The sequence below is a fragment of the Talpa europaea genome, assembly GCF_964194135.1.
Source record: "Talpa europaea genome assembly, chromosome: 6".
Classification (NCBI taxonomy): domain Eukaryota; kingdom Metazoa; phylum Chordata; class Mammalia; order Eulipotyphla; family Talpidae; genus Talpa; species Talpa europaea.
This window is the reverse complement of record NC_140072.1, coordinates 85472392-85483941: the sequence shown is the minus strand read 5'-3', so window position 1 is coordinate 85483941 and position 11550 is coordinate 85472392. Positions and strand designations below refer to the sequence as shown.

General features: G+C 39.3%; 1 protein-coding gene across 1 annotated transcript; it reads left to right on the top strand.

Annotated features, from left to right (window-relative positions):
• The first annotated feature begins 5394 nt into the window (after nucleotides 1-5394).
• Nucleotides 5395-11105, top strand: RFXAP (regulatory factor X associated protein). Its single transcript, XM_084235068.1, has 3 exons — nucleotides 5395-6215; nucleotides 9317-9424; nucleotides 10896-11105. Exons 1-3 carry the CDS (start codon nucleotides 5733-5735, stop codon nucleotides 11004-11006), a joined length of 702 nt encoding a protein of 233 aa, XP_084091194.1. The 5' UTR covers nucleotides 5395-5732; the 3' UTR covers nucleotides 11007-11105.
• Nucleotides 11106-11550: the final 445 nt, after the last annotated feature.

Below are 11550 nucleotides of genomic sequence, written 5' to 3'. Positions count from 1 at the left end.
GCTATAAAAGATTAAAAACATAGGCATTCATCCTCTGATTAAAATCAAAATATCAGGAAAGTCAGACATCTAGGAATATTTTGTCCCCTAAAAGTACTCTGCTCTTAACACTGATACAATAAATATAAATGTGTCCAACAGGGCTTCTCTGGTGGTGCAGGGGTTAAAGTCTCACCTATCAAGCTATGGCCAGCCACTGCAGCCTGAGTTCTTTCCCAGACCAGAGAGCTGACCCACATGGTGCCTGCTGCTCCCCTCAGCAGTGTATTTCAGTAGATCTGCCTGTTCTGCTCCCCACTCTGTCTCTGGTGAATCCTCTCACCACCCCCAACACCTGTGGCCTACATCCCAGTTCTTGTACACATAAATAAATAAATCTTAAAATGTGTCCAACAACTCTTTGGAATCCTCTATCAAAGAGGCCATCTCCTGGATCCTTCAAATAAAATCAAAACAATATATCTAGAAACCTGAACACATCTGTTTTTTTTTTTTTATTACAGTCATGCATTTTCTGTGGAATGATAAATTCAAGAAATACAAATACAGGCTCAAAAATGAGCTCTACGTTCACTTTTATTGTCTTTATCTGCTTCTCAGGGAAGCATAATACTGTTATCTGAAAGCAAGAAAGGAAGAAAAAATAAGCTAGAGAAAAAGGAAAGAGTCTATTGAGATGTAAATAAAAAGAAAAAAAAGGTGTGGACCTCTGGTTCCAGGTTTAAAGCAACTTTACTTGAATTACAAATCACATAAAAATTAAGTATACCTCATTGTCTTTGGCAATGGCAAAAGCTTATGTCAGGGTCAATTATATTAACAATGAGAAAGGAAAGTTAAAGCAGTACTACATGTCAATTATTCATCTGCAGATCTATATCCCCTTTTAAAGGGAAACTTTGAAGACCACAACTCAACAGCAACCATCTTCTATAAGACAGGATTTCACCTCACCCACTGCTGGATGAGGAATAGGCACCTCACACAAATGTAGACCATCTCTTGACATTCACAGTGATCTCTCATCAGCCCAGCAATAAAAAGAAGCAAGGTGAAACAAATCTCAGGAATCTGAAAGGGAAACCCTGGAGAAATGCAACCAACAAGCAGTGGGAATCGAGAACAAAAAAAGATGCTAAAGAGTGGCAGAACATGAGCCCAGGGACATTCACTATATCAACCAGAGTCCTAGCAGGAAACAGAAGACACAGCTGCTTCAAAGGAAGGGACTTTAATAGGCTGATTTACAGAAGTGTAGGCAGGGTTAAAAGAACAAAGAAAGGACCCTAAGGTCACCCAGAGAAGTAAAAAGAAGCCATTACTACTCTGGGCCTTATGAGACAGGATATAGAAACTGTGTTACTGAAGCCCAGTGAGACATGGAAATGTGGAAGAGGGCCTCTTAGTGGGAGCTACAGGCATAGACATATATAAGGATATAGAGAATGCCAGAGATGAGCAGTTGAGGAAGGAGGGAAAGGGGAACAAATGTCCTACCTCCTGCTCTCTTCTTGCCCTCTGGTGACTTAATGATTAGCCAGACGCAATAGCCATCATGAGAGCTCTGGTATGTATCATTCTCCCACAGCATAAAAAAGAGAAAGGAAAGTGAGTTCATCTAGAGACCAAACAGACCAACCAGAAAGCCACATACAGGCCAAAGTCATGAAATATCTGTGGAAATCTAGTAGAAAGAATATAATTGTCCAAAAAGTAGCAAATGACTTAAGAGAAAGGTGGGGAGAGCAGCCAGTCCCCAGCACTGCCTTGGTTCTGATGCCTTTCTGGCCCTTCTTCCATCACCAGGGATCAATACAACATCCCATCCCACCACCCACAATTTGAGTCCCCCTGAATGGGCCTCTCTTCCTTGCAACCAAAAAGTCTGTACACCATATAAAGGAAACAAACACTTCTTCATCTCACTGTTTCCACTTAAAGGACTCTTCTGATAATAATAAGAATGTGTACAACTATAGGAAAATAGAGGGAATAGTTACAAAGTAAAAGGAGATAAGAAAGCCCACCCAAAATTTACACAATGCCTTGTCTTTGGTAGTAAAGTTCCAAAGAAGACTTAAATGAATGGAATCTACTTGAAATAATGATAATAGTAATAATGCTAACATAGTGTTTTCACTATAATCTGAGTTTCTATTACATTTGAAATAAACCATGTTTACAAAATCTTACAAGTTGATGAAAAACGATACCATGTTTATGAATTCCTTTGTATATATATATATACCTACTAGATTACATTTTAACTATAACCAATAATTGAATGATCCTCAACCCTGGTTATATATGGGAATTGTCTAGAGAGCTTTTAAAAGATTAAAAAAAAAATTTTGTCTGGCCCCATTCCAGCCAAATCAAAATTTCAAAATGTAGGCCTTAGCACAGTAATGCCCTACCTACTATAATATATTATAGTATATTATATTCTAAATTTAGAAAAGAGCTTAGAGATCATTTAAACCAATTTTATCATTCAGAAATTAAGGCAGAGTGAGTCCTGTACCTCTGCTTGGTCAATCATAATGACACTTAGAGATGGAGTCTGGCCTAGAATCCGAAAGTCTTAACATCCATTCAGGGTCATTACCCTGACTCATTCATTTGTTAATAGATTTATTAGAAAATATTTTTAGGGGGCCTCCCTTGGTGGCACAGTGGTTGAGCGCTGGGCTTCAAGGCTGCCTGCAGCCTCTGCAGTGCCAGTTAGTTTCCCGGCCGCCAGCGAGGGTCCCACAAAAAAAAAAAAAAGAAAAAAGAAAATATTTTTAGCTTCTATAGGATGAGTACTAGATAATAACACCTGTCATTATGGAACATTCTTGCAAATAACAACCCATCAATTGGTGAAGCAATCAACATACATTGAAATACTATTCAGCAATATAAAGGTACAAGTTACTGATATAATCAACAAAATGGATGAATCTCAAAAACAATACACCTAAATCAAAGAAGCCAGATGCAAAAGACCATTTATTATAGTATTACATTTATATGAAATATTCAGAAAGGGCAAATTTGCAGTGACAGAAGGTATATTATTGGCTTTCTAGGGATAGGAAGAGGAGCAGGAATTGATTGAGAATGGCAGGAAGTATTTTTTATAGGGTGATGGAAATGTTCTAAAACTGGATTGTGGTAATGGTTGCACAACTCTTTAAACTTAGTAAAAATCAACATGTTGTACGCTTAAAATGAATGGATTTTATGGTATATAAATATATCTTGACAAAGCTTTAAAAAATGTTTACATGCAAACATTATTGAAGACATTAACAAGCATTTATAGTAGGATTTAAATAACACTGCCGGCTAACTAATATAAAGAATGTTTAACACATAATTTATAAAAAATGATAAAATAGGGCCTCCTCTGGTGGCGCAGCAGTTGGGCGCTGGGCTGTGAAGCTGCCCGCAGCCTCTGCAGCGCAGGTTCGATCCCCGGCTGCTGGTGAGGGTCCCACATGGTGCGACAGACCTCTCCTGTCACACCCGCTGCTCCTCTCAGCAGTGTATTTCGTCAGTCTGCCTGTTTTCTTCCCCACTCTGGCTCGGGTGAATTCTCTCACCCTCCCGCGCTTCTGACTGTACCCAGTGCTTGTATAAATAAATAAATAAATAAATAAATAAATCTTTAAAAAAAAAATCATTAAAAATTCCAAACACCAATACTTATTGACCTGACATTTCTTGCAAAATCCACTATCAGTTTTTTAATTATTTCACCAAAAATATTGTCACATATTCAAACTACAAATATATGTTTTATTTCTATGCAACTGTGCAGAAAAGTTGTTCATACTACTCACATATTATTCACATATTATTCTGGCATGACTGTTAGCTAGTATTTTTGCTTACATGAAATAGTCAAAACACAAATGAAACATTGAAGATATATGCTAGTTCACTTGTTCTTTTCAATGTTGTAAGCAACTATGCTGAAACCATGGTCACTTTCCAATATTGAAAGAATATTTCCTCAAGTTTGGGGGGTAGAGGAACTATTGCCAATGTGACAAACATAAATATGAAAAAAAAAATTTAGTTCAATCCTCATTAACATTTTTGCTATCACTTTCTTAAGTCTGGAGACAACCAACAATAAGTCAAGCCCAGCTAGCATTGAAATTGACAATTTCAAAAGTATAAACACATGTACCATCGCTGGTTTCAAGCTACCAATATCACTGAATGCAGAATTAGGAAAGATGGCCAGCATCACACAACTATCTAGTATTACCGCATACAGCTACAATTGCCATAAATATAAAAGCCTAGCTAACAGTTAAAAAGTGATGAGTTTTGAGCCATGTATAATGGCTAAATATAATTTAAACATAAGTTAATTGTAAGTTTATGTGACTTAATTTTTAATAATGGTAATATTTTACTTCCAATTCATTCCATTCCTGAAATTTTAACAACGGGCTCTGTCAACCAGCCTAGCACACCACTGCCTGCCCATCTTACCAATGAGAAAACTGAGCTTCAGACAGGCTGTCTTCAGCTAGCTCTGATCATACAGGACAGTGTTACATAAGTCTGTCTAATTCCATATATTCTCTCCACGCCTCCAGTTCAAAATGTAGCTGGTGGCTTACCTACATGCCAACGCCAAACATCTTCATTGAACATACTTATCATAGGTACGCAAAGCTTTCCTTTCCAATAGATGGAATGAGAAACCTGACTAGGAGAAAAGGAATAAAAAAACGGAAAGAGAATATCTGCTTGACAGTTTTGTTAAGACATGGCAGGACCTATTCCCCCTGAGATTTGGCCAAATCAAAATTTAGCGAACAGCAGTTTTCCAATAGGTAGAAATAATTTTTTCCCAAATAAGCCAATTTTTTCTCACATTTCTCACATTTAAGTGTATTTGATGAAAATGTGATTTCAGACCTACCTCTGACGTCATGTATTTAAAATCCAAGTAAGTTTCCAAGAGGAAAAAAAATTATCAAAAATAAATCAATTAGCTGGCACACAAATAACAACTTGACCCCAAGTCAGGCCCACTTCTTCTATCTACTATTATCAGCGGGACGACTCTACCCTCACCGACCGCTATAACCAGGCCTCCTCTGCCTTCACCAACTTGTAGAGCCAGGTTGTGACATCACTGCATCTCAACTGCACGTCTCCCATTACAGGTTGTTTGGGGCAAAACATCATTAACATTAACGTCCTAAGGCGAAAAGTCCTAAGATTGCTCAGGAACAATCTTAACTTACATAGTGTAATTCCAGCAAAAAGTGCTTTGAAACGTTTGAGACTCATTATACCGCAGCAAATAAGCGCGGACTCGCAACCTGCGGAACACGCGACAGCACCGCCCCCCCGCCGCGCCTGCGCAGTGCGTCGGGCGGGCTTCCGGAGAGGCGCCGGCACCGCGACGCTCACGCGCGCGCCAAGAGCCGCGCAGGCGCAGTCAGAGGCCTTTCGCGGCGACGCCTCCTTTTCCTCTCGCGCGTCCTGGGTCCTTGTTTGCCAAGTGCCGTTGGGCCAGACCGGTGCGGAAGGTCTGGGGTCGCGGACCCCCGCCAGGTCAGGGCAGCACGGAGGTGCAGGGTGTCGCCGCCGCCGAGGGCGCGGGGCCGGGCGCCGCCAGCGGCGCGCTCCGCCCTGGGGCCCCCGCCCCTGCTGCGGGCGCGGCCCTGGCGCCGGCCGCGATCCCGGCCCCGACGTCGCAGTTCACCCTCCTGGTGATGCGCCCCTGCGGGGGCCCGGACGAGGCTGCCGCGGAGGGCGTCCTGAGGCAGGCTCCAGCCCTCGGGGGCGGCACCGGGCCGGGCAAGCCTGTTACGTACCTGTGTGAAGTGGCGGGCGATGGCGAAGAGGAGGCGGGGGACGATGAAGCAGACCTGTTGGACACTTCCGACCCTCCCGGGGGAGGCGAGAGCGCGGCTAGTTTGGAAGACCTGGAGGACGAGGAGACTCACTCCGGGGGCGAGAGCGGCAGCGGGGGGACGCGGAGACGGGGCAGTGGCGGGGGCTGCATGAGCAAGACCTGCACCTACGAGGGCTGCAGCGAGACCACGAGCCAGGTGGCCAAGCAGCGCAAGCCGTGGATGTGCAAGAAGCATCGCAACAAGATGTACAAGGACAAGTACAAAAAGAAGAAAAGCGACCAGGCTCAGAATTGCGGCGGGGCCGCCCCTGCTGGCAGCACTGGAAACGTCAAACTGGAGGTATGGGACCTTAACCTGGGTCTTGGGGAGTGGGAGGTGGAAGAAGCAGACCCGTACTTACAGCAGACCTCACTTCCGGGTCTGCCCACCTGCTTCCAACTAGGCCAGGTTGTTATGGCTGGACCTGTGACAGAGTGAGTGAGTGCCTGCCCGAAATTACGTTTCTACAGATGTGTGCAAAGCCTTAACAAGTTCTGTTGCGTCCTTGTGATAAATGAATGCATCTCATCGAAAATGAGGTGACAAGTCAGCAGAGCTCTCAGTTCGGAGATCTGGGATATGAACAGATAAATGAGTGACCTGATTCATCACTAAAGGATGAGGCAAGGGACACTTAGGAACCTAGATACACAATTGGTACTTTGGAGAAGGTAATCTCTTCCTCTTACCACTACCCTATTCTCAGTATCCTGTTTTTTAATATCCTGTTATTAGTACCGTGTTCTTAGTTCCTCTGTGCTTAATACTCCTAGTGTACTGTTAATCCTAGTCATAGAACCAACCCTCTTAGCACTCTAATTGTCAGTATGCCTTTTCTTATTACCCTTAGGAAAATAATTGAATAACAGTGGGGTGCAAATCAGAAGATTGTAGATTTGATATTAACTGTGTGGAAGGTTAAAGCCAGTACTGTGGTTTTGGGCTTCTGGTTGCAAATCCTCCATCCATCATATGCTGATTGTGGCCTTGAACAAGTTATTAAATTCCCTAAGATTCAACTTCTTCTTCTATAAAACAGATATTACAATAGTATCTAATTTTTTTTTAAAGTTTTATTTATTTATTATTTATTTACACAAGCACTGGGTACAGTCAGAAGCATGGGAGGATGAGAGAATTCACCAGAGCCAGAGCGGGGAACAGAACAGGCAGACCGATGAAATACACTGCTGAGGGGAGCAGCGGGCACAGCAGGAGAGGTCTGCGCGCCATGTGGGACCCTCGCTGGCAGCCGGGTATCGAACAGGCGCTGCAGAGGCTGCAGGCAGCTACGCAGCCCAGCGCTCAACCGCAGCGCCACCAGGGGAGGCCCAGTATCTAATTTTAATTGCTGTAAATATGTGAGATATTCCATACTGAATGATCACAGTGCCCAACAGGTAGTAAAAGTCAACAAACCTTGGCCACCATTATTGCTGTTAGTAGTAGTATACTTTGAGGTTGTTACAAATTAGCAGATATTATATCATATGTGTTTTTCTCCTTTTAATAAAAGAAGTAGTTCCTCAGTGCAGAGAAAAAAAATGTGTATTGGTAAAAGTGATCCAGAAAATAAATTTGAAAACCAAAAGCTGTCCTGGATTGTATTTAAAAGTATTTAAATTTCTTGGTTTTAGGCTGTACTTAACAGCTGCCTCATTACTGACATTTTAAATGTTCTGTTTATATACTTAATGTTCCTGAGCTGTAGTCACCAACCTGTCACACTTAATCCACAGATTAGCGTCTGAGTGAGAGACCTTTCACTTTCATCCCACTGAGTGTTTAGCTGTTTTAGAGATATTTAGATCATGATAGTTGGATTAATAGTGGTCACAGGGGTCATCTGCCTTGGCATGAGAAGATTAGAAATTAAGTTAATTTAAAAATCAGTTCTTACACAGATCAAAGTTAAATAGGAACAAATGTATGTAGTATTTAGTCCATTTATCTAAAAATTGTGCTATATGGAGACACATAATGGAACTAGAAATAAAAAATTGACCTATGGGATTGTGATCCTTCTCATTAACTATCTTAAAGGCTATTATTTGGAAGAAGCTATAGATTTATTTTGTATAGTTCTCAACTAACTGGTAGTCTAAGGTGAAAATCACAGGGATGTATGTAATTCATCTCAACCTAAGTAAGCTACCTAAATGTTCAAGCTATTCAAATAGCAAACAGGATGTGTCAAAAGCTGGTAAATAAACTCTAGGACAAAAAATGTTGGAAATTTTTGAAAAGGGAAATCTAACATTTGTAGAAGTTTGCATTAGATGACTCAGGGTTTTTTCCAGTACTGTACACATATGGTCTTATAAATAAAGTTAGCCTTGTGGAGAGAAGGAGGAAGAGATTGTTTTTGTTTTTTCTGAGCATTAGAATCCTCTTTTACAGTTTATTACCTTTTGAGGTCTAAAATGTTTAGAAATTGAATTTTAACCATCAGATTGATAAGCTTCGTGTAATGAAAGAGAAAGGCAGAGGATATTCTAATACACAACTCAGAGGTTAGTAGAGAAGAGACCAAGATTATTTGATAACCTAAATGAAGGGCAAAGAAATACAAGTAAATTCATGTGAGGCATGGCTTCATGGGAAACACTTATAATTTTGTATTTGTTTAGTTAGAATTTTTGGATATGCTAAATATTGCCTCATGGTTTTATCAGTTAGGATGTTTCATTTAGCTGCAATATTTTGTTAAGCCAATCTTAAGTTTAAATATTTAAGATTCTACCTGGTAACTGGGAATACTGCTCATTTTGTTTGGGTAAAGTTATGTTTATGATATGCTGTCATTTTAGACTATACCAGTGGTAGATTATTTATAGTAGTGCTTTACAGTCTTTTCAAAGAAAAGTTTTGTCATATTTCTCCTAGTGACTTACAAATTTTGAAAGCTCTGTCTATCAGGTGTTTCTTTTACTGCCTCCCTATTTTGTTGTGAAATGAGACAGTAAGTTAGCAGAGTGTCTCATTATCTTTATATCACTTGCCTTTGAATTCATATGTTCCATCCAAAGGCAGGCATTGTTTTGGACCTGGTTAGCTTTATATGAGGAGTATGTGCAATTTCCATTAGACTTTTTTTTATAATAATTGAAATAGTTCACATGTAACTCTGTTTCTCACCCCCACCTGTGCACCACTGTATTGAAACCTCTCAAGAAACTAAAGATCTTAAACTGAAAATTCTGAAGGGAAGGAAATGAGATTAATATAAAATTAAATGCCAGCATCTTGCCCATAGGGACTAGACATGGTGAAAGAGAAGCAGAGATTTGTTTTTTATATCATTAAAAAACCAATAATCCTGTTATTCATATTATGACTGATTATGTTAACTGTTCATCATATTATGTTAATTGTTAAATCTATTTGTATTTTTATTCTAGGAAAGTGCAGATAACATACTCTCTATTGTTAAACAAAGATCAGGATCTTTTGGAGATCGACCAGCAAGACCTACTCTTTTAGAACAAGTATTAAATCAAAAAAGATTGGTAAATATCATTTGTAAAATAGTGACAAATCTGTTAACAAAAATTGTTTGTTATAAATGGAACTCTTGAGATTTTTAAAACTGGTTATCAGAATTAATTGTGCCTTTGTCAGCACACACTGGAATCTTATACTGCTCTATTAAGACTAGACGGGCACATTTTTAATCCTATGTCTTCATTACTTGTACATATCTTGTACGTCTAAATGAGATATGATTTTAAAACAGAATCTCCTTGTACTGAATTCTGGGATTTCATAACCTAAATAGACTATTGTACATTTACTTAATAGAAAATTGGACAGTCTTTATAAATAAGTTTTTAACAAAACTACTTAATAAATAGCAAATAGGCTATGCTATAATGTTAAATTTTTAAAATCAATATTTAATCATGGTATTTCCACTGTATTTTTTTTAATTTATTGGGACAAAGTTGTTTTTTTTCCTTTCATCTACTAATGTAAGAACTTTGTTATAGTAAAACATTAACATAATCTGTTATATTTATTGTATGACTATAACTATATTTAAAAATGGTAATACAAGCAAATGATTTTAGATCAGCAGCATTTGTCTCTGAAAATTTGGTAATATGCTAATGTTGCTTTTAATATATGTGTACCTACATCTACACTCACATAACTATGTATACATACACACAGACATACAATTTTAAATTTCTTTTTTTTTATGTATTTTTTATTTATTTATTTGTTTGTTTGTTTGTTTACACATGCACTGGGTACAGTCAGAAGCGCGGGAGGGTGAGAGAATTCACCAGAGCCAGAGCAGGGAGCAGAGCAGGCAGAAGGACCGAAGCACACTGCTGAGGGGAGCAGTGGGCGGCAGGAGAGGTCTGCGCGCCATGTGGGACCCTCCTCCGGTGGCCGGGGAGCAGCCGGGGATCGAACCGGCGCCGCAGAGGCTGCGGGCAGCTTCGCAACCCAGCACTCAACCGCTGCGCCACCGGGGAGGCCCACAATTTTAAATTTCTTAACAAAGAGTGAGTCAGCTAGTAGGAGAAACTTAAGTTCCAGTACTAGTCATAAATACATTGCCAAACTGGCATTTAACTACCATTTTCATATGTGGCCCCCTTTCATTTTCTTTTTTTCTTGCTATAGACCTGGGCCCATGTTAAACTTGCTCTTTGTTCTTCTATGTTTCATGGAGAGTATATATGTTGGTATAACAGATAAAGTATTTCCTTCATGTGCCAAGTCATCATTAAGATCAAGCTTTCCCATTATTTTTAGGTTTCAGTGTTTTGATTTGTGATATCAAGTTTTATTACTTTGAGTTTGAAGTTTAATTGATGTACAACACATGCAAATATGAATGTTGTTTTGCAAGCATATTGTATCTTGTGTGGGGATACATTAGAGTAATTTCATAGCATGAATACAATATTTTCTATTTAAAATCCAAGATAATTGATATTAATATGGTTTTTCTTTTTTCTTTTCAAGTCATTATTAAGAAGTCCAGAAGTGGTGCAATTTTTACAAAAGCAGCAGCAGCTATTAAATCAGCAAGTTTTGGAACAGAGACAGCAGCAGTTTCCAGGAACATCAGTATGAGGGAATTTATCAAAAGGATCTACATGCTTTTTATCTTATTGTAGTATATGAACATATTTTTATACTAAAGATAAATGGGGTAAGATGTGCCGGTAGAACATAATCAGTCATTTTCCTGTACATGTATATGTGCATTTGGGGATAAATAAGTATTGCACTTTGTGCATCTACTCCTTTCAGATCACCATAAATTTTAAGAAATCAGCTTATCTTTCCAAAATAGCATTTAATTACAATGTTTTTAAAAAATGTTCTTCAGTCATAGTTACTGAAGGTAATGAAGCAGTTACTTTCTGTGGAAGTCCAGAAGTTAATAGATATTAATCTTTGATCATCTAGTTCAGTGGCTCTGTTCTCATCAAGGGGGTTTAAATGTATAAGTATGTTTTTGATTGTCACAATAACCTTAGAAACTGATGGCTTTTAATGAATGGACCAGGAATACAAAATGTTCTGCAGTATCTGGAATGTTCTTACACAGCTAAGAGTTGTCCACAGTGCCAGCTATAGTCCACTGAAGAAACACTGATAGCTACTTGTGGTT